The sequence below is a fragment of the Ranitomeya variabilis genome, chromosome 3 (assembly GCF_051348905.1).
Source record: "Ranitomeya variabilis isolate aRanVar5 chromosome 3, aRanVar5.hap1, whole genome shotgun sequence".
In the NCBI taxonomy this organism is placed as follows: Eukaryota; Metazoa; Chordata; class Amphibia; order Anura; family Dendrobatidae; genus Ranitomeya; species Ranitomeya variabilis.
In genome coordinates, this window is record NC_135234.1 from 90,645,865 (window position 1) to 90,668,989 (window position 23,125).

The 23,125-nt window shown below is 47.7% G+C and overlaps 2 protein-coding genes across 2 annotated transcripts in view; one reads left to right on the forward strand and one right to left on the reverse strand.

Moving 5' to 3' along the window:
• Positions 1–202: 202 nt before the first annotated feature.
• Positions 203–9,110, reverse strand: TXNDC17 (thioredoxin domain containing 17). The gene is made up of 4 exons (XM_077294383.1): positions 8,891–9,110; positions 5,202–5,283; positions 2,550–2,625; positions 203–454 (listed from the first exon to the last, which is right to left on the reverse strand). Exons 1-4 carry the CDS (start codon positions 9,033–9,035, stop codon positions 386–388), a joined length of 372 nt encoding a protein of 123 aa, XP_077150498.1. The 5' UTR covers positions 9,036–9,110; the 3' UTR covers positions 203–385.
• Positions 9,111–9,647: 537 nt separating this feature from the next.
• KIAA0753 (KIAA0753 ortholog) overlaps positions 9,648–23,125 on the forward strand; it is a 36,659-nt gene continuing 23,181 nt past the window's right edge. Inside the window, exons 1-7 of the mRNA XM_077294384.1 lie at positions 9,648–9,871; positions 11,348–11,915; positions 12,173–12,279; positions 13,401–13,463; positions 14,100–14,321; positions 14,459–14,666; positions 17,063–17,259. Of these exons, the coding sequence (XP_077150499.1) occupies positions 9,845–9,871; positions 11,348–11,915; positions 12,173–12,279; positions 13,401–13,463; positions 14,100–14,321; positions 14,459–14,666; positions 17,063–17,259 (1,392 nt within the window). The 5' untranslated portion in view covers positions 9,648–9,844. The remainder of the gene's footprint in view (positions 9,872–11,347; positions 11,916–12,172; positions 12,280–13,400; positions 13,464–14,099; positions 14,322–14,458; positions 14,667–17,062; positions 17,260–23,125) is intronic.

Here is a 23,125-nt window from a genome sequence, read left to right on the forward strand (position 1 = left end):
TGGTATTTGACATTGACCTAAAAACTATGTTTTTTGTAATAAGGGAGCCCTTTACTAGAATTGCGAGTAACCCAAATATGCCATTTTCAGGTGTCGTTCCAATGACATAGTTGATGAGATTTCTTCCCATGAATCCTACAGATGGACCATGGCCATATGCCAGCACTAAACGTACAAATAAAAGGCCTAGAAAACCAGGAGCCATATGTAGAAATCTGTTTTATTGGATCTGATAGTGTCTTGAGGAAATACAACCAGGAGCCATCTCGGAATGTGTTGATCTCGGCGCAGTCCATCTTCAGCCCGAGCCTCGATAGATTTGGATGAATACTCATGGCCCTCCATGTGTACAGAGGATATATAGAAGGCGCTGTCCAAGGATGGTTTAATCTTCACAGAACAGCATCTGGACTAGATCAGACTTCAGGCACTCATCTTCTGTCAGTTTCTGCGGCTGTTAATAAAGTACATAAAACTCATTTATACATAGGCTTACCATACATTGCCCTTGCAGACACCCAGCTGGTGTAAAGGGACTTATAGGCAATGTGCCCAGGGTAAGCAGAAGGGTTGTAAACGAGCTCTCATCCAGAAGGAGGAAAAAAAAGTCTTTAGTGCCAATTATAGGTTATTAAACTTTGTCAATGGCTACCCATAAAACTGCTCTCACAATTTCCTTCCTTCTAGGGTAGAGCTAATTTGCATATCTTTTCCCAGGAAGCATTGCCTCTAAAAACTTTCTTTAAACAGCAGAATTTCCCCCACCGAAGGCCATTTACTCAGCTAACCAATAACCTGTGCTTTACTGACAAGGGGGAAAATCCCCTGAAACAGACGCCTGCCGATGGTGGTGTTGCCTTTTGGAAGCTTGGCTAAAATCGCTAGTCATATTAAAAGGGAAACTGTCATCAGGGTACTACAACCCTACCGAATGACGTGTGTACGGAGCCTCTAATCCTTATTAACCCCATACCTTGCTTGTAGAATTTACTCTGACATCTTGGTGAAATTCAGTGTTGAAGTTTTGGTTGACCAGTGGGGTGGTGGGACTCTGCTCGTACAGCCTCTCTCCCTATGTCTGCACCCCTCGGTCTCTGACGGACAGGTCACTCTTCTCTCAGTGACCTGCCTATACCACTCATGATTGTGTGCAGGCACAGTCATTGCCCTACGGTCGTCTCGTTAGAGGGGGCAGCACATGCCCAGATCAATAGTCCGGCTCTCGCGACATCACCGGGAGCTTACTGTGATTGTGCTGCCGCTCTGAAGAGACGACTCAAGGGCAATGACAGCACCTGTGCAAAATCTCAGGCAGTGCAGACAGGTCAAGACCATTTTGGGGCACATACAACATATTTATTACTTTTTAGCACTGCTAAGTGACTTGTGAAATCTCACAGCGCGCACTGTGCCCGCTAGGATTCTCCTGGTGGTGGGAAGTCTTGTGACTGCAAGTGAGCGATATGCATACTCCCGGCCACAATCCGACTAGACTTGCCCGGCCTTGCTCAATTCACTTGTACAGAGCGAAGCTGCGCACGTCTGGTAAGCACGTGACTACACATATGGTGTTTTTAAGATCTTGTATTCACTTCCAGGATATGTAACTATACAGCTGGCACTGGAGGAGGAAAGGTAATCTAGATATCACACTGTGAGGGGCCCCAAATTCACTCAAAGGAGTGTTTTCAAGTTTGAAAGTTCTCTCATCCATGGGAAGGGTTAACTTTTCAATCGCTGGGGGTCCAACTGTCATGGCCCCAAGTGATCCCGAGAACCAGGACACGGACGAGCTCCAGCTGAATGCAGTGGTGGATCACGCCTGAGATTACCAAGTGCAGCACTCAGCTAATCTGTGGGGGTCTCTTGAGAATGAATGGGGTGCCAGTGCTCCATGCAGCCGGGGTTCTTCACAGCCCTGGCTCTCAGGATCGTTTGGGGCCATGGCGGTCAGACCCCAGAGACTGGAAAGTTATCTACTATCCTGCTGATAATTCAAACTTAAAAAGCCATTTAAAGGAGTGTCCTCATCAGACCACAATCCCCCAAAAATCCTCACCCAATTTGTCACGATTGTATTCTCAGACTACCTCCATGATGGATTACAGATTTGCCGCACAGCAAACACTTGAAATTGCAAAAGGCGAAATCCACGATGGAATCCGACAAGCGAGAGATTTTGTGTATCTCTATGCAGAGTGTGATTTACATTTTAGAAAAGCTCATCCACAATGGTGCCACAATATTCAGTCCATATATCTGCAGAATGTATGACCCCTGGGCAATTACCCCGACCTCCTGCTGTTGGGTCATATTCAAAGATTCATCAATTCCTGACCGACATTTCCCGGCATGTAGCTGCTCTGCACGGATTGGATTTTTCTAGCATGTACTTACTCCGTGCGTACATGCCCTCAATGTGTATGCAATGTCTTGAGAAATACAGTTACATTATAGGACGGTTGATGACTGGTGATCTGGTAGGACCTTGCTCATCTACAGTCCTCAATAGTTATCATGTGAAGACTGTACATAGATAGAAGTCTTACCGTTCCGACCTTAAGAAGGGTGGGCACACCTTTCAGCTTTAGGATTCTTTTAAACTCATTGTTTGGGTCTTTCCAGCTGCAAAACAAAATGCAAAATCCATAGTCAGATGAGAAAGATAAACCCAGTGCCCATCATCACCTCATGTACAGATCTTATGCCACAGCTGCTGGTCGGAGACCACTGGACACTAGTTCTTAACAACTGAGACTGGACTGTTTCTGTATACATAAAAAAAAAATGTATAGGCACCTGATAACGGTGGTCTGCAGTACTCGGCAGCGGCTGCCACATTGAGCGGAGCTGAACTTCACACCTCCATTCAATGCTTACATTGGGGGAGATGGACCCCGAACTACTGATCTGGTCATACACATAATCTGACCAGACACCCCTTTTACCTAAGAAATCCATTATTTTAAAATGTAAATCACTATAGAATAAATCTCAATAGTTTGAGTTTTGTTCCAAGCATAATCACAGTTTTCTTTCTAAATACAGACAATTATCTAAGAAGAACAAAGTCGCTGTTAACGGACCACATTAATCTGTGGTGGGGCTTTAATTTATATCCAGTGACAGAACTACATTTTCAATAGAATCTCACAGGTCAGTCAGGAATGTCTTACTCTGAAAGGTGGCTGCATCTGAGAGAAAATGTACATGTCACTCGGAGGACTGGTCCAGGAGGCTGCTCCCCTGCGGGAACCATGCCACTCGGAGGACTAGTCCAAGATGCTGCTCCCCTGCGGGAACCATGCCACTCGGAGGACTAGTCCAGGAGGCTGCTCCCCTGCGGGAACCATGCCACTCGGAGGACTAGTCCAGGAGGCTGCTCCCCTGCGGGAACCATGCCACTCGGAGGACTAGTCCAAGATGCTGCTCCCCTGCGGGAACCATGCCACTCGGAGGACTAGTCCAGGAGGCTGCTCCCCTGCGGGAACCATGCCACTCGGAGGACTAGTCCAGGAGGCTGCTCCCCTGCGGGAACCATGCCACTCGGAGGACTAGTCCAGGAGGCTGCTCCCCTGCGGGAACCATGCCACTCGGAGGATTAGTCCAGGAGGCTGCTCCCCTGCGGGAACCATGCCACTCGGAGGACTAGTCCAGGAGGCTGCTTCCCTGTGGGAACCATGCCACTCGGAGGACTAGTCCAAGAGGCTGCTCCCCTGCGGGAACCATGCCGCCCGGAGGACTAGTCCAAGAGGCTGCTCACCTTCGGGAACCATGCCACTCGGATGACTAGTCCAAGAGTGTGCTCCCCTGCGGGAACCATGCCACTCGGAGGACTAGTCCAAGAGGCTGCTCCTCTGCGGGAACCATGCTACTCGGAGGACTAGTCCAAGAGTGTGCTCCCCTGCGGGAACCATGCCACTCGGAGGACTAGTCCAAGAGGCTGCTCCTCTGCGGGAACCATGCTACTCGGAGGACTAGTCCAAGAGTGTGCTCCCCTGCGGGAACCATGCTACTCGGAGGACTAGTCCAAGAGGCTGCTCCCCTGCGGGAACCATGCCGCCCGGAGGACTAGTCCAAGAGGCTGCTCACCTTCGGGAACCATGCCACTCGGATGACTAGTCCAAGAGTGTGCTCCCCTGCGGGAACCATGCTACTCGGAGGACTAGTCCAAGAGGCTGCTCCCCTGCGGGAACCATGCCACTCAGATGACTAGTCCAAGAGGCTACTCCTCTGCGGGAACCATGCCAAAGTACGTAGACATTCTGTTGGGACAAGTACTTGGTTTTCTGAGTTCACAGTGATCAGGAAAATGGAAAATCTGTATTTCTTGGCAATTCTTATCTTAGGTGGCAAGTACATATCTGACAGTCGATGTGGTTTCAGAGAAATGTAGATAAAGCAAATGTGTTCAATTTGTATAAATTATATCACCATTTTTCTTTAAAGAGGACCTGTCACCAGGTCAAAAGCAGCCTGTTTTGTTCTTACTTTATTCCCGCTGCTCCCCTGAGTATTCTGTAGTTTGTTTTTTTAAATCCGCCATATGGTTCCAGAAATACGGGTATATTTAATGCTAATTTTTGTGGTCTTAATAAGAGGGCGTGGCTCAAAGAGTAACTATGCAGAGCAGAAAGACACGCTCCAGATGATCCTGTGAGCCACACCACCGTACAAAGACCAAAAAAAAATTGTACTAAATAAAAAAATAATATACATATCTTGAACATTTTGGAGGATTTAAAAAAAATAAATAAAATGGAATAAAATAAAAGGAAAAACTCGCCACTTTTGATCTGGCGACAGGTTCCCTTAAAATGCACTTTCGGATGCATTAAGGAGACTAGGAGAACGTGAGCGGCCACTCTGTACGTGTGGCTGGTCATGTCATGTGCACACGTGCTGGCAGCATTCAAACAAGAAGTGCCCCAATATGCAAATGAGGAGGGGTAACCGTGCACCACAATCTTGGCCATGCCAAGGGGGTACCAAAACCACCTCATTTGCATAGAAAGTTAAATGTTATTTTCCCAGGCCCTGTACAAGTAACAGGCACAGTGCTAGTAGGGATATAGGAGGTGGGGTCCCTACAACACTGTATTCCCCATTTACAATGCACTTTTGGGGGTGACGGACCCTCTGTAAGCACACAGGACAAAAAACTATAGATTACATGAATCAGTGATATGAAGGTTACTTACTACGTTCTCTCTCCAACTAGACAGTATATAAACACAGAACCTTCAGGAAGATGCGTCAGCTCCTTGCGCACAACTGGCTCAGCTAGAAAACAAAGTATATGGCATAAATCATATTATATGGAGACATTTATTTACCAGAGCATAGGAACACAGAGCCCAGATCTCAATGAATAATTTGTTCATCTGGGACCCAAATATCAGTTGTTTTATGGCCAAGTTGGATGCAAGTTGTCCACAGCCAAAATAGAAATATGGTCCCTTCACGATTTTGTGATCCAGACCAGCCCAAGCAATGATGCCTTAGATGACTGAGCACGATCCTACAGTTATCTATGGGATCAGTCCTGACATAAGATTTCAGAAGCCGATCCCAGGAAAGATTCTCATCGCCCAGTATGGCTGCAACACACAACAGGACGGCGCGCACCTTCACTTGTGACAGAAGACGGCCACAGCTCGCAATGTAATGGGCACTCATCTGACTCTCAGAAAGCCCAGATGGCATCGCCCGCCAAGTCCCGATTTATCATTTGGGGTTTTTCCTTGTGATTTTTCTTTGTCTTGTGCTAGCACTGATTTATGTATCAAATTCTTCAAATATGTGCAAGCGAGTAGATGAACATTGTGCAAATCAATAGATGCTATTTTCTTTGTATTTTACCTTATATTAAAAAAAAAGTATCATAATCCTTTAAAATGATGCATGTTATTGATGAGCGAATGTGCTTGAAAGCCATGTTCGAGTCCCCGCAGCTGCATGTTTCTTGGCTGTCGCAACACGTACAGGGATTCTCTGTTTGTTAGGCAATTCCTGCGTGTGTTGCGGCTGAAAAAAAGAAAAGTGTATCTAAAGCTATGTGCCGACGATCCGGAACTGACAGCGCTTTGGATACAGGTGACTCCTCTGTGATCACTGAACTGTGCAGATTCACAGTGTCCAATACATTGTACAGGTGACTTTTTTTTGCATCTCCGCAAGATAAATAGACATGCTGCAGTCTGGAGAGATCCGCTGGCGTCTGTGGACGCAGTGGACATGGGATTTCAAGAAATCCCATCCGCGATGCTGTAACATGCACAACAAGCGTTTACCGGTTGTCTGCACATACCCAGTATGATACCCGTGCGTCCACTCATGCACTAAGAACTGGTCAAACAGTAAACAGCAGATGGATTGACAGGGGTGTACTCTCCTGATAAAGCCTGCACCACGACAAGTAGGAGACCAGAGAGGAGAGAAATCTAAAAACCTCCATATTCCCGCCTTGTGCGCTTCAGCTTTTTCCTTTTGGATGACAGCATGCTGATCCAAAAAAGAAAAATCTGTACTCAGCGCTGACAATCCACTAATGATTAATGTTAAAGACGTGAGTTCGGGCAGGCGATGGGAACTTTGGCACATTCTTCAGGTGCAAAATAATATGCAACAGCTCGGAGACAAAACAAGAGTTACTTATTTTAAAGTGGTTTTCCCCTTTCTGGCACGAGCAACAATGATTGGCTGCAGCGCTGTCATGCTGTATGTATATGATCACCGGAGCAGTGGCACAGACGCAGCGTGTTTATACAATGCTCAAAAAAATAAAGGGAATACTAAAATCCCACATCCTAGATATCACTGAATGAAATATCCCAGTTGTAAATCTTTATTCATTACATAGTGGAATGCATTGAGAACAATAAAACCTAAAAATGATCAATGTAAAATCACGACTAATATCCCACGGAGGTTTGGAGTTGGAATGATGCTCAAAATCAAAGTGGAAAATGAAGATACAGGCTGATCCACCTTCAATGGAAATGCCTCAAGACAAGGAAATGATGCTCAGTAGTGTGTGTGGCCTCCTTGTTCCTGCATGACCTCCCTACAAACGTCTGGGCATGCTCCTGATGAGGTGGCGGATGGTCTCCTGAGGGATCTCCTCCCAGACCTGGACTAAAGCATTTGCCAACCTGCCAACTCCTGGACAGACTGTGGTGCAACGTGACGTTGGTGGATGGAGCAAGACATGATGTCCCAGATGTGTTCAATTGGATACAGGTCTGGGGAACGGGCGGGCCAGTCCATAGCTTCAATGCCTTCATCTTGCAGGAACTGCTGACACACTCCAGCCACATGAGGTCTGGCATTGTCCTGCATTAGGAGGAACCCAGGACCAACTGCACCAGCATATGGTCTCACAAGGGGTCTGAGGATCTCATCCTGGTACCTAATGGCAGTCAGGCTACCTCTGGCGAGCACATGGATTGCTGTGCGACCCTCCAAAGAAATGCCACCCCACACCATTACTGACCCACTGCCAACCCGGTCATGCTGAAGGGTGTTGCAGGCAGCAGATCGCTCTCCACGGCGTCTTCAGACTCTGTCACATGTGCTCAGTGTGAACTTGCTTTCATCTGTGAAGAGCACAGGGCACCAGTGACGAATTTGCCAATCCTGGTGTTCTGTAGCAAACGCCAAGCGTCCTGCACGGTGTTGGGCTGTGAGCACAACCCCCATCTGTGGATGTTGGGCACTCAGACCATCCTCATGGAGTTGGTTTCTAACCATTTGTGCAGACACATGCACATTTGTGGCCTGCTGAAGGTCATTTTGCAGGGCTCTGGCAGTGCTCCTCCTTGCACAAAGGCGGAGGTAGCGGTCCTGCTGCTGGGTTGTTGCCCTCCTAAGGCCCCCTCCACGTCTCCTGGTAGCGCCTCCAGCCTCTGGACACTACGCTGACAGACAGCAAACCTTGTCACAGCTCGCATTCAAAAGTGACCAAAACATCAGCCAGAAAGCATTGGTACTGAAATGTGGTCCCTACCTGCAGAACCATTCCTTTATTGAGGGTGTCTTGCTAAATGCCAATAATTTCCGTCTGTTGTCTATTCCATTTGCACAACAGCATGTGACATTGATTGTCAAACAGTGTTGCTTCCTAAGTGGACAGTTTGATTTCACAGAAGTTTGATTTACTTGGAGTTATATTCTGTTGTTTAAGTGTTCCCTTTAATTTTTTGAGCAGTGTATGTATCTGTAATCAGCAGCAGCCTGACTCTGGTCAGCAGATTATAAAGTGCAGGACAGGAGGGGGACTTGTGTTTTTTTTCCCTTTCTTGTAATGTTATGTGCACACAAATTTGAGGTTTTTTTTTTTAAGCAGGTTGACTTTAAAATCCATATAAAAAAGTATCAAATACTCTGAATTCTCTTCCTAATAATTTCAATATAAAAATCGTCTTTGCTATTCATTCACAAGTATTTCAGAGATGTTTTTTCCAATGAGGTTATAAAAACCGATGGGAAAAAAAGGGGACGGGCGACCTGCTGGAGACGGAGAGAAACTGGGTTTTATTTTGCGTTTGTTCCATGTGTGGATTCCGTGAGAAATGTTGGAATCACATGATGAATGGCTTGCGATCCCCCGTCCGTCCGTCACCAGCGGCGCTCGTCTGTCCGTCCGTCACCAGCGACGGTCGCCCGTCCGTCACCAGCGACGGTCCCCCGTCCGTCACCAGCGACGGTCCCCCGTCCGTCACCAGCGACGGTCCCCCGTCCGTCCGTCATCCGTGACGTCCCCCGTCCGTCCGTCATCCGTGACGGTCCCCCGTCCGTCCCTCACCAGCGCGCGGTCCGTCATCCGTCTGTCAGCAGCGGCGCAGACATTACCCTATGACTATGGCTGGCAGTATGGCGGTGCCTGTACCTCTCACACAGTCCGGGCACCAGCTCACCCCCTGCTCGTCCTTGTCACCACAGAACAGGGCGAACAGCGGCCTCCCCCGGTGCTGCTCCAGCTCCCGGCTGTACTGCTCGTATCCCTGCACCTTCACCTCCGTGTACCGCTCCATGACAGCAGCCGGCTCTGCACACTGTGACCAGAGGGGGCGCTGTTCTCACCCAGAGTACACACTTCCTTCCTTTACACGTAAAGGGCCAGTACTCCCAAATAACTGCCACAAGCTCAATGTTAGTTCTTATCAATGGAAAGCAGTCTAAATAAACGATCCTTAGCGATATCATGAAGGGTTAATGAAGACCGGTCTATAGTGGCTAGTATATAGAAGTATAATAGCCGTGAGGCGCTGGCGGCCATCTTTGGTGCAGTAAGTAATGGCAACACATAATAAGTCTTTTATAGCAATAAAACTATTCAGGAACCTTTACAGCGCTTATATTTTCAGCACACGACGTCAGCACAGAGACCATATACGAGTATGTAGTAGGGCAGTGACGCCTCTGCCGCCATCTTTAATAAGGGATTTATGGGCTAGATATTGGCAAGTAGTTAGCGCTGTAGACAAAACACAGCATTTATAGCAATGGCAGCTACAGACTTCACGTTCTGTTCAATCGACGAGCTCGACATCTTTCTTTTATTATTCTATTCAAACAAAAGAAACTTTATTGACAAAGCTCCCGCGCATGTAAACGTTATTACCGCCCGTAACTGGCTTCCTATTAGGTTTGGGCTGCGTGGGCACCCGTAGTTCCTCTGCAGTTGTCATGGCGCCGGTTTCAACTGCTGTATAGAAAGGAAATGGCAGTCGGAATGACCAGATTTACGTGTTATTCACAAGGAAGAGAAATGGAAGGGTCCAATGTGGGGAAGTAATGGGGGAGGACGGTGAGCGCGGCCCCTCAGACACTAGCATCAGTCATGGAGCCGCGGCACAGGGGGACGCAGGTGAGACTTAGCTGATGGTGGCTGAAAGGGTGTGCTGGGAGTTGTAGTTGCACAACAGCTGTTTTCCTCGGTCGCTGCGGTATGCCATCACTTATAACAGGTGGGGACCGGCCCCCAACACTGCTCCGCTCCTGAATATCTGTTTAATGGCATAATCTAATCTCTTTTCCAATATGCTTTAATTGAAAATTCCCCATCCCCCCCGTACTGTAACTGATTTTTTTTTATAGTACTTTCTCTTGAGAATCGCAGTGCATGCTGGTCATCAGGGGCTGCAGTCACTCACTGAGACGAGTTGTCCTTACTGCAGCCCCTGCCTGAAACGAGTTGTCATCGTCTTTGCCACAGTCTCTGCCCCTGCCTGAAACGAATCGTCATTGCTGCAGCCTCTGCCCCTGCCTGAAACGAGTTGTCATAGTCATTGCCACATCCTCTGCCCCTGCCTGAAACGAGTTGTCATAGTCATTGCCACATCCTCTGCCCCTGCCTGAAACGAGTTGTCATCGTCATTGCCACAGCCTCTGCCCCTGCCTGAAACGAGTTGTCATTGTCATTGCCACAGCCTCTGCCCCTGCCTGAAACAAGTTGTCATTGTCATTGCCACAGCCTCTGCCCCTGCCTGAAACGAGTTGTCATAGTCTTTGCCGCAGTCTCTGCCTCTGCCTGAAACGAGTTGTCATTGCCACAGCCTCTGCCCATGCCTGAAACGAGTCGTCATTGCCGCAGCCTCTGCCCCTGCCTGAAACGAGTTGTCATAGTCATTGCCACAGTCTCTGCCCCTGCCTGAAACGAGTCGTCATTGTCATTACCGCAGCCTCTGCCCCTGCCTGAAACGAGTCGTCATTGTCATTACCGCAGCCTCTGCCCCTGCCTGAAACGAGTCGTCATTGTCATTACCGCAGCCTCTGCCCCTGCCTGAAAGGAGTCGTCATTGCCGCAGCCTCTGCCTGAAACGAGTCGTCATCGTCATTGCCTCTGCCCCTGCCTGAAACGAGTCGTCATAGTCATTGCTGCAGCTCTGTCCCCTCCCTCAAACAAGTCGCCTACATTATATATATATATATATACACCGGTTTAGGGGAAAAATAGTTTGAGAGAGATTCTCAAAAGCAAAATATACTGCCTTCCCATAGCACAGTTCATGTATGATCACAGGTGGTCTGATCGCAGGAACAGGGGTCCTACAATTCCCTATGTACCTGGATTGATGGTGCCCATGAGTAATCGCCTCTCTGGGACAGACAGAACAGCCATCAGTCCTGTGAATGATGGATATAACGATAATTCACCTTTTGCTTATTTTGACCTCACCCCTGTCTGTAGTAGATGAAGGGATGGCCCGGACGTTGCTTCCTGTGAGAACTGTAATGGCGGCCATATTGGAAGCCCTCTCACTGTTCCAGGAAAGGTTGCATAGATGATTTTGGAGGACAATTCTATGAAATGATTTATTTTCTCTTTTTTTTTTGCCCACAGCTTCGATTTAATTTGGATGTCCTAACAAACCCAAGTAATTTAGCTGCCCAGTACACGAATCCCTCCCCCATCGTAATAGAGAAGCTTTCCACACCTCAGAATCTATACACCGACCATTTAGCAGCTGAACATATTCTCCAGAATTCCCGTTCTCCTGTGTCCTTCAGCATCGTCTCTGAGGAGCGGCTGAACCTCGCTGTCCAGCTTGCCAAGAGGGATGTCAAGCGGAAGCATTTGGGGGACAAGGTGGTGTGTAAGGAGCAAACGCATCCCAAAACCAATGGGGTGTCAGACAGCCGTGAGATGGGTGAGAGGAAGAGGGCGAGCAAAGCGCGGGCCGCAAGTGGTTCAGTAAAACATGAAGTGACCAGATCTGGGGCCAGAGTGTATGTGTATACCCCAGATCGGAGCAGGATAGACACGGGCGTCTCAGACTCGCCTCCGACACGGGATCCTGGTCCTGGTGAAGGACCTCGGAGAGGAATGGACCCCAGTGAGCACGAGGTGAAGCGTCTACAGAAGGAGCTGCACTCTCACATGCAGAAAATTGAAGAACTTGCTAAGAAAGGTCAGCATTGATTGGAATTTTGCTTAAATGGTGCATTTAAAGCAGTGACCTCATATATATACTTGCAGCTACCCCTTATATGAAGGACCGGTCTGGGTGTTGCTATAGATGGCCTGTTATTTCATGGATGCATCTTATGTCTATGAATAAAGTGTGAATAACCCTCTCCAAATTCTGTATGAGACCTGAATTACTAACATGGATTTAATATATGGCGCCTCATTTTATGTTTTCTCTCATTTCCTGGCCTCTCTCAGAACGCCACAGAGACTCGTTAGATCCATTAGAAGAAGTCCGAGGCCGCATACGCCAGCAGGAGAGAGCCGCCCGGTCGGCCCGGATGCTCTACGTCTTACAGCAGCAGGTAATGATGCCTACGGGTGGGCGATAAGTAGGAATATACTGATAAATGGTGCTTAGAGGAGGCTCCTAAGACAGAAGAGCTGCAGGCGGGGAACGTACACCCCTCCGAACAGTGTGCCATAATGGGAAGTGGGGAATAAATCTGTGATAAACCACTTCACTAAAAGCTCTCCATGCGACACACCGATGCTTACGGGCATAAAAATAGGAAATAAGACAGGTAATCAGATGGATCTATAATGATCGTACTTCACTGTTATCAATAATAACAGAAAAAAACTGCAGGCGGCAAATAATGAGCACAAATAACAAGTAGAAACTAACTACAAAATCCAGGGCTCTGGGGGCACAGACGAAGCCCCCCTTTTACCTCTTTAAAAATACATTTAAAAAAAAAAAATATACACACCTGTGGTATCGCCCTGTTCAGAAAAGTCCAATCTATCAAAATATAAAAGTAATTAACCCGATCGGTAAACACCATTAATGAAGAAAATTAAAGAGCGCCAACATTACATTTATTTTTTTTTTAATCGCTGCAATACCTCAAAAAATGCAGTAACATGGGATCAAAACGTTACGCATCTATCCCAAACTGGTATTTATAAAAATGTCGTTTCGCCCCGGAAAAATAAGCCGTCACACAGCTGAAAAATGAAACCTTGCAGGTCTTGGGAAAATGGCAACACAACTCCCCAATTTTTTCTTTATTTTTTCTTCAAACTTCAGACTTTTTTTTCACCACTAAAATACTAAAAAAAAAACAAAAACCTGTGCGTTTGGTATCGCCATAGCCGTGCTGATGGGGAAAATCATATTGTGAAGGAATTTTTACCCGAAAAGATACACCATAAAAAGAGTTCCCAAAAAAGAATTGTTTATTTATTTCTTTTTTCCCACAGTGTCACTGCATTTGGAATTTGCAGGGGTTAAAGGGGTTATCCAGGTTTTCTATATTGGTGACCTATGCTTAGTATAAGGTTGCCCAATATCAGATGGTAGGGGTCCGACCCCTGGCACCCTCCACCAAAGCTGTTTTAGTAGGTGCAGATTTTATGCCACCGTTCACACTGCACTTATCTGCGGATCAGCTTCTAATGTTGTCACTTTTCTATTTAATAGGTAAAAGAAATTCAAGAGGACTTGGAGAAGCTGAGCCCCCAGAAAATCAAACCCGCAAAGAAGGTACGGGAATAAGTGACTGCCAAGTGCTCTCTTGTGGTCGCAATGTAGGAAAGGGTCAAAGACTAATCCTGCACAGTGTACTTCTTCTGTGTCTGACGTTTTCCTTTAACCTCTTAAGGTCACAGTCATTTCCTTTGTGTCTCCGCATCCATGAATCTTTAATATTTCTGTAGCCATAACGCGTTCATAGTTATTTTGATGTATAGTCTATCAGGCCCTGCCTATGGCTTGCACAGCTAGTACACCTGGGGGTCCTTTTTGTGCTTCCAGCTACAGTGGTAATCCATTGGCTCCTTTTGGGATTCTGCAGGGGTCAGCGGGACTCTCCATTTAGATGCAGTGGTAACGTTTCACTGCAATATTGTAGCCCTGAATATCCAGAATAGAAGGGGATCATGGCCAATGCAACAATCTTCCACTTACACCCACTGCTGACGATGTGGGCACAGCTACTGTGCTGCACATCTATGGTGCCCATATGACCCCAGACCTACCACAAACATAGTTACATAGTTATTAAGGTTGAAGGAAGACTTTAAGTCCATCTAGTTCAACCCATAGCCTAACCTAACATGCCCTAGCATGTTGATCCAGAGGAACAATGTTTTGTTTTTTTTGTTTTTGCCTTCCTATCAGACTCGTGCCATGTCTCGACTGGCAACTATTCACCGAGGAGCCATCCGCGCCCTGCAGCTGTTTATCACACAGTTGAATGAACGTGGCGAACAGCAGATTCCCTCCTTCTATAAGGAGCTCGGACACATCATCCGTCAGTTGTCGCTCTGCACGGCAAAGCTGGAAACCGGAGGTGATCCCGCGGCTTCCAATCTAGTCATCTCTATTCTCCAGCGGGTGGAGGTAACTTCACATTACAGTTGTATGATGTCTATCATTTTATAGCCCATGTAATCATAATGTCAAACTATTGTTTAAAAAACAAATGGCTATTGATCTTCTAATTTCCAGCCCTTCTCACACTTTTTTCATTCACTCAGGACTTGGATGTTCTTCTTGAAGCTAAAATTTCTTCAGATGCAAGAAAGCCATTGTCACATGGGGCTGCAAATAAATCTCCACCTGTCGTAAAGGAATCAAGAAATGCTGCGTCACCTGCTAGAGAAGCTCGCTGTCCCCAGCCTGTCCATAAAGAAATCAAGCATCGGGAGGAGAGCCATGCACATGTGATTAGACGTCTTGTGGTTGGTAAGTCATGGGTCTCTTTAGTTTTACACATTGGATTTCTAATCTCTAGTTAGTGGCGAAAATTTTTACTTTGGGGAAATTTTGCTGCAGATGTTTTACAAGTGGTCAGTTATGGAGGTGTGCGCCGTTCTACGTGAATGTAATATGCAGTAATGCAAAAGGTACAAACAGAAGAATGTTAAATAAGTTATGTCCTGACATTGCTAGGTTATCTATCTAAAAAAAAAAATGAAAGCGGCATTCCATCAAGAATTTAGGAAAAACTGTGATTTAATAATAGCCCATTGGGGCTCAGCAACATTTCGGTGCTGTTGAGAACCTTTCTCAGGTGTCTATCTCTTGTATACATTTATTTCACAATGCGTTACTGTCGCATTTACTATATGTATGAATGTTATCTACTTGGGACTCATTCTGATCAGCTTGTGTGATCCCATCCCGTTAGTAAAGCCCCCGTCACACTAAGCGAGATCGCTAGCGAGATCGCTGCTGAGTCACTAGTTTTGTGACGCAACAGCGACCTCAATAGCGATCTCGCTATGTGTGACATGTAGCAGCGACCAGGCCCCTGCTGTGAGATCGCTGGTCGTGTCGGAATGGCCTGAACCTTTTTTTGATCGTTGAGGTCCCGCTGGGTAGCACACATCGCTGTGTTTGACACCTTACCAACGACCTCGTTGACGACTCAGACACTGAATCGTCATAATAGCTCACATGTGACATCGTTGTACAGGTCGCTACAGGTCGCTGGTGAGATGTCAAACAGTGAGATCGCAGCAGCGATCGTTGGGAAGATCACACTGTTTGACATCTCACCAGCGACCACATAGCGACGCAGCAACGATCCCTGACAGGTCGTATCGTTGTCAGGATTGCTGTAGCGTCGCTAAGTGTGACGGGGCCTTTAGTTGCTCCACTGCTTTTCTATTGATGACTTATTCCCAGGATAGATGATTAATATTAGATCAGTGGAGGTCTGACACCCGGCTAAGTGGATCTGCAGCACCCACTAAAAGGTTGGCGGTGGAGCATTGTTCTCTGCAGCTGTCAACATTGTCTGCCGCTGCTGTCCACAAGAGCAGCTGACCGGTGGGGTTGCTGGGTGTCTGACCCACTAAAATCCCCTTTTTTTTTTTTTTTTTCTTTTTTTTTTAATGTATGATTTATCCTAAGTAGTGGACCAAACAATTAAGGCTACTTTCACACTTGCGTTTTTAGTAATCCGTCTCAATCCGTTGTTTTGGTCAAAAAACGGATCCTGCAAATGTGCCCGCAGGATGTGTTTTTTGCCCATAGACTTGTATTAGCCACGGATCGCGACGGATGGCCACACGTTGCGTCCGTCATGCAACGGATCCGTCGTGTTTTGGCGGACCGTCGTCACGAAAAAACATTCAAAGGGAATTTTTTTTTTCGTACGTCGCGTCCGCCATTTTCTACCGCGCATGCGCGGCCGGAACTCCGCCCCCTCCTCCCCGGACTGCAGAAAGGGCAGCGGATGCGTTGAAAAAACTACATCCGCAGCCCACGTCGTGCACCAATTTCACAACGTGCGTCGGCCCGACGCTTAGCGACGGACCCGTACCGACGCAAGTGTGAAAGTAGCCTAACAGGACAACCGCATTCAGATCGCTCCCTACACAAAACATATTTGCTTCTCTGTGGTTCAAATCTGCAGAGAAAACATGTGATTGGTAGGATTTACCATTATTCTGTTTAAAAATAACAGCAATGGGCAGCAAATGCAAAAAACAGAGGAAGGCACTACCACCCCCCACTGTACCATGCAAAAAAGTCAGCAGCTCCTGACCAAGCAAAAATGTGCAATTGTGGATATGTGATTACAATGAAAGAAATTCCGCAGTACTCTGCCAGTGCTTAGATGTACCGAGCATATGAATTATCTTCAGTTGTTACTTCTGTCGTTACAATTCATTTTTGTTCATTCCTAATTCTATCATCCCAAAGAACGGTGTGAACTACAGCAACAGAACAGCAGAAAAGTGAGGCAGATTTATGTGCGATTTATGGGCTAAGCTTGCTGCTAAATCTCTGATACTGCTACGTGTGTCATTAGTGCTGGTCACCCATTAGATCATGTAGATGTCATAAAAGTGGGCCCCCAATTTAGGACCCCAGTCTGTCACTTGAAACAGAAATTTTTTAAAAAGCGCTTCCTGGTGTGGCAGAATTTCCAGCCATCACCCATTAGTATCAGCGGCTAACATGTGTGATGCTTCATTTTCCCCAGCAGTCGCTGGTCATTGTGGATAGGGAAGCAGGACCTGCAATCACCGGGATTACATCTTTATTCACCACTTTCATCTTCTAGATGTGATGTTCCTCCCACATATAATAACGATGAAAACCGCTGATTTCCCATTTCCTTTATGCAGATGACCCTCCCGAATCCATGCACGCTGCAGTGCAAACAGAACCCACCCCACCGCATCAGCCATCTACTCCAGAGAAACGATCGGCTCTACGATCCGGTCTAGAAGCCTTAATTCAATCCGGACACCTGAAAGGACTGCACAGAAGTACCATGGGGCAGAACAAGAGCAGAGGAGTGCTGATTCCCCAGAGGCCAAAGGTACAAAGTGCACGGACATGCCAGTGTTCATGGCAGGTGTGATTTATTAAGTGCGAGTATACTCCATGAATAATTCTGGAGCATCTTTGTCAAACGGGACTGATTAGACAAGGTTAGGGCGCATTCAGACTGCTGTATTAATTAGACCGAGATCAAAACCCAGTGCACGGACTCACTGGTGGCTGACCTGACCCGAGCGTGACCGCTTCGTGTATTTCTATGCAGCTGTCACCATTTGGTGAAGAGATCTGCCGGCCAGTCTGTGCACTGCATTCTGATTTATACAACTGTCTGACTGCACCCAGTAAGGGGTATGCCCTTCTCCAAGATCCTATCCCAATATGGAGTAGGTGTAGTAATATTAGCAAATGCCTCCAGTTAGAAATGTAGCATAGTTTTTCTGATTTGCTATTAGTGATGAGCGAATGTACTCAGAATAAGATGTTATCTGAGATTCTTGGACGTGCTCGATATGTTCGAGTGCCTGCGGCTGCATGTGTTACAGCTCTTAGAACAAACAGGCAATGAATCATGGAGCCGCGGGGACTCAAACACATTATTTAGGCATGGCCTGATAACACCTTGTCTGAGCCCCTTCGCTCATCACATTTCTAATTGGATTTATTTGCTAATATTATTATTATTATTATTGTTACATCTATGACATATTGGGGTAGGATCTTGGAGATAGGAATACCCCTTTTAAGGCCTCCTTCACACTTCTGTATAAAAGATGTACATGAAAAATGGTACTGGTGTCATCAGTATTGTCCATCTGTGTGTCTGTTTTTACCATCAGTGTCATAAGTATTTCGCCCGTATGGATAAAAGAAAAAGATAAATTGCAAAGCTTCTGCTATACTTTGCAATGTTAAACACAGACCGTACCCTGACGCCATCCCTCTGCTGGTTTTCATGGACCCATAGATGTGTATTGGCCCTCGTGATCTGTGCTACCAGAAAAAAACGCATGTGCATAGCACCATAGGTTATAATGGGTATGTGTGGTATCTGGGAAAAAAAACAGATCCTACCTGTACTGGAAACACAGAAGTGTAAAGGAGGCCTAAGACTATGTATGGACACCCCCCTATCTGGTAATCCCCTATAAAAACAAGTCTAAGAGGAATTACAGACACATAGGCCAATTTAGGGTCCTAAGATCAGATGCTCCAGGATTGTTATTTTATGAGAGATGCAAGTATTCACCAAACCAATCTGAGTGGTCACGTGTCCTCTATAATGATGGGCACAGGTAGGGTGTGTCCACATTCAGTAAACCCTGCGGGTTGGACGCTGCGTACTTCTGCAACATCCAACCCGCAGCGCCCAGATATTTCAGCATAGTGGCTGTATTTCAAGAAATCCCATCTCCACCATGCATCCACAGACGCCTTCTGCTCACCTGTGGAGACCGTCATGCGGCGCATCTCTCCAGACCGCAGCATGGCAATTTCTCTTGCGGAGACTTGAGTCTCTGCAAGATAAATCTCACCCATACAATGAATTGGACGCATTGAATCCTCATGGGTCAGTGGACACATGCGGATTCACCTGCGTTCAGTAGATGGCAGCACTTTGTATGTAGCGAACATACACTGCGTCCAAAGCGCTGCCACTTCGGGATCGTTGGCACATACCCTTAGTAGTGTTTAAAGGGAACCTGTCACCTGAAAAAAATGCTATTAACGTGCAGATATGGGGTTAATCGACAGGTTAATAGCGTTACTAACCTGCCCGGTGCCTGCACTTAACTGAACCCTGCTGGGAGAAAATGAATTTTTTTTCCCTGCCAGTGTTCCGGTTTCAGTGATGGGGGCAGCGCCGGTGCTTGTTCGATCACCGCTCTGAATGCAGAGGGCATGTTAGTCAGCGTGGATACATACTCCACTCTGTATTCTCAGCAGTGACTGAACCTGGAACCCTGGCGGGGGAATAAAGTTTATTTTCTGCCCAGAGTATCTGGATCCGTGCAGGCGCCAGGCAGGTCGGTAGCGCTATTAAACTGCAGGTTAACAGCGTTTTGCTCATAAAACACCTGAGAGCCTTCCAATTTATTTCTCTTGTAAAACCACTTTGCTGTTCCTACTCTTAGTCTTTTGGAGCATTTTTCTTAAGCTTCAGTCTTTGGAAACACCTGAGGACACATCACTTCTTTGAAGCATTTTCTGGAGGAGTCCGCTCCAAATTAAGCACTGTCCAATCAAAAGGCTTTAGAAAACGTTCTAGGAAAATGCTTCAGGAATCAAACAATGACCTATAAAAGCTCCACAAATAAGGAAAGATTTTTTTAATGATTTCCACAACAAAACTCAGAATTTCTCCTTCGCCTCATTGGGGGACACAGGACCATGGGTTATGCTGCTGTCACTAGGAGGCTGACACTAAGCTGAGACAAAAAAAGGTTAGCTCCTCCCCTGCAGTATACACCCTCGTACTGGCTTCCAGACACCCAGTTCAAGCTTAGTGTCCGTAGGAGGCACACTGATTTTTATTCTCACGGATTTTTTCTTTTTAATCCATTCCGGACGAAGGGGGCGACGGATTCTTTCGAGGTCCGATCTCCCCCGAACCAACAACAGGCGAGCACGGGAGTTTCACCTCTCCGTATCCTCTCCTGCGACGTGGGAGCCACTGCCTGAGCTGACCATTTTTGGGCGACGTTTTTTTCCCTAAAAGGGGCGCCGATCTCCCCATGTTGTACAGAGGAGCACTGGTGTTTTACCTCCAGTATCCTCCTCTGCAGCCAGGCCTTTTTATTGCCGGACATCTGCCCTGTCCACCAGGTTCTACCCTCGGCTGTACAGTGGCCCTATCCCCGTGGCGTCCGCGCAGACCACACTGCATCACCAATGTTCCGTGTGACTCAGGTGGTGGACGGTTCCTCTCCACTCCCCTATCTGGGGCTGGTGGATGGAGGCTTCCCATCCCCTGCACCGTCCCAGCCATCCTAAGGCTCCTCTCACCTCCTCGGGTAAGTGTCTCGTGGGGGATGGGGGGGGGGTCGCCGGCGGTCCGGAGGGCTCCTCCTAAGCAGGGCACATTAGGGGCTGTAGCGCACTATCGGTGGCCTGTAACGTCGGCACTTTGCGGCCGGGCCGAGGCCGCAAATTTAGCTCCCGGCTTCGGCCTAGCCGCTGGTCGCTGCCGATAGGCTCCGCCCACTCCTGCGCGTCATCGGCGGCGCCGCCCCTGGTCCCTGGCGCTTCTCGCAGCCGACGAGATCTCCTTCCTGATCTCGGCGGCCATCTTCACACTACATGCTGCAGCTCCTGCTCGGACGCACCTCGGTGTCACAGCGCCCACGTGCAGCCAGTTTCCTATCTCAGGCTTCTCAGTTCGGCTTCCCAGGAGGGACACAGGACCGGGGTAAGGAGACATCGTCAGCTTCTTCCCTGCAGCGTCTCCCTCTGCTTCCCAGGCCAGTTTATAGTCCCTGTGGCCTCTTTCTGCATTAGAATCATGTCGCAGTCAAGGTCTAAAAAACTATCTAAAGTACATACGACCTTTTTTTCTGCGTGTACCTCCTGCCAGGCCCCACTTCCTAAGCCTCAAAGTTCTCCCCTCTGCTCTGCCTGCGATGCCCCATGTGCCCAGGAGCCCTCCACCGCCACCGACTCTGGCGTACCTAGCCCCCCCCCGTGGGTCGCTTCACTCTCGCAGTCCGTGGATTTTTTAGCCAACGCCATCAAATCCATTCAAAATCCTCCCGGGGTTCGGGGTAATCCGCTACAGGCGTTAGGAGATCCCTTCATAGCAGGGGAATCGTCGGCCAGCAGGGGCCGCTCTCCACTTAAAGAGGCTCGGTCATCCAGAAAACGGATTCGCACTACCTCTCCTGAGCGCTCTCCTCGCCGCTCAGACTCTGCCAGCTCCACCTCTCGCTCACCCTCTTTGGGGGCTCACAGCGTTCACGACTCTGAACATGAGTCCGAGGTATCATTGGACCCGGAGGCTCCGGAGTTCAGAGCTACGGTTGACTCCCTCATTGAAAATAGGAGAAACTCAGGAGTATAAGGCTAATAAATACTTTATTGTTACATATACATAATAGTTACTTCATATCAAAAAGAGAAAACATGATAAAAACCAGGATGGTGATAAGAGTGGATAGGGATCACCAGGTGTGCATCACCTATGGGACCAGCATGCATACCAATGCAAGTGGGAGACCTCTGCTATAGTAGCACATGGGTACATAAGCCAAACTGGCACGAAAACAAATAATGGTCAAAATTGCTCTTACCGCTGCTGAATCCCAAGGTATCCCAAGGAATCACATGTGATTCGTCACATGACTCTCTGCGGGCCTTATTTAAAGATGGCGTAAATGCTCAGGGGTATCTCCCCTTGATAAAGCAACTATATATCGTGGGCGAAACGCGCGTCGGTGACCGTGTCTAAGGATCTACCCCGGTGTGCGCCACCTTGGGATTCAGCAGCGGTAAGAGCAATTTTGACCATTATTTGTTTTCGTGCCAGTTTGGCTTATGTACCCATGTGCTACTATAGCAGAGGTCTCCCACTTGCATTGGTATGCATGCTGGTCCCATAGGTGATGCACACCTGGTGATCCCTATCCACTCTTATCACCATCCTGGTTTTTATCATGTTTTCTCTTTTTGATATGAAGTAACTATTATGTATATGTAACAATAAAGTATTTATTAGCCTTATACTCCTGAGTTTCTCCTATTTTCATATGGCTTTCATGGAGTTGGTTTTCTATGGTGAGGGGTTGCTTGGCACTATTTAGTGCTATCTTTCCTCCAAGTATCGAGTATGTTGCCTGGTTTTGGTATTAGGTTGACTCCCTCATTGTAGCTGTCAATCACACACTTAAGGTGGATGATGACGCTAATTCCGCTCCGGAACACGCGGTCTTTTACCAGATCCAAACGTTCCCACAAATCTTTTGCCTCTCATCCAGCTTTTCTGGATATAGTCAGGCGTCACAGGGAGCATCCAGATAAGCGTTTCACGGGTAAGAAGGACCTGGTATCAAAGTATCCCTTTTCAGCGGATCTCGTGAAAGACTGGACGGATCCCCCTTTAGTAGATCCGCCGGTCTCACGCCTAGCTTCCAAAACGCTTCTTTCAGTTCCGGAGGGCGCTTCAATTAAGAGTCCCACTGAACGCCAGCTAGACTCTCTAGCTCGTTCAGTGTATGAAGCCTCTGGCTCTTCCCTGGCCCCCTCCTTCGCCGCGGCTTGGGTGACCAAGGCTATGGTTTCCTGGGCGGATGCTCTAGCGAAATCCATTAATGAACAGGACCTCCCGTCTGAGATGGCAGACCTAGCCAAGCAGTTAGCCATGGCTAGCGATTACGTGATGTTCGCTTCCCTCGACGCGGCGAATTGCGCAGCATCGGCGGCTTCCAACGCCATTGCTATCAGAAGGGCCCTTTGGCTCAGGGAGTGGCGCGCAGACCCCTCCTCTAAGAAATCTCTGATCTCCCTCCCTTTTCAAAGCGGGCGTCTTTTCGGCGAAAAGCTTGACCAGCTTATTTCCGACGCCACAGGGGGAAAGAGCAAGTTCCTTCCCCAACAGAGGCCCAAGGCGGCTTTCCAGCGCCAGCCTTACTTTCGTTTTCGGCCTTTTCGTACCAGCCCAGCCTGGTCCAATCCCTCCGGGCTTTCCAGATCAGACCGTTCCTCTCGCACTGACAGAGACACTCGTCCCTCCTTCAGGCCGAATCCTTCCTGGCGCGGGAAACCGAGGCAGCCCAGAACCCGAGGTTCCAGACCTCCCAGATTCCCGTCTCAATGACTCGGGAACGGTGCCAGTCGATACCATCAGAATAGGAGGACGCCTACTCTTTTTTCAGCAAGCCTGGCTCTCCGTCGTGCACGACGAATGGGTCAGG

Coding starts and splice junctions, on each gene's coding strand:
- TXNDC17 (XM_077294383.1), bottom strand. CDS start 9,035: ATGGAGCGGTACACGGAGGTGAAGGTGCAGGGATACGAGCAGTACAGC. Junction 5,284..8,890: donor GTGCCCGGACTGTGTGAGAG/GTACAGGCACCG, acceptor TTTGTTTTCTAG/CTGAGCCAGTTGTGCGCAAG. Junction 455..2,549: donor CCCTTCTTAAGGTCGGAACG/GTAAGACTTCTA, acceptor CTTTATTAACAG/CCGCAGAAACTGACAGAAGA.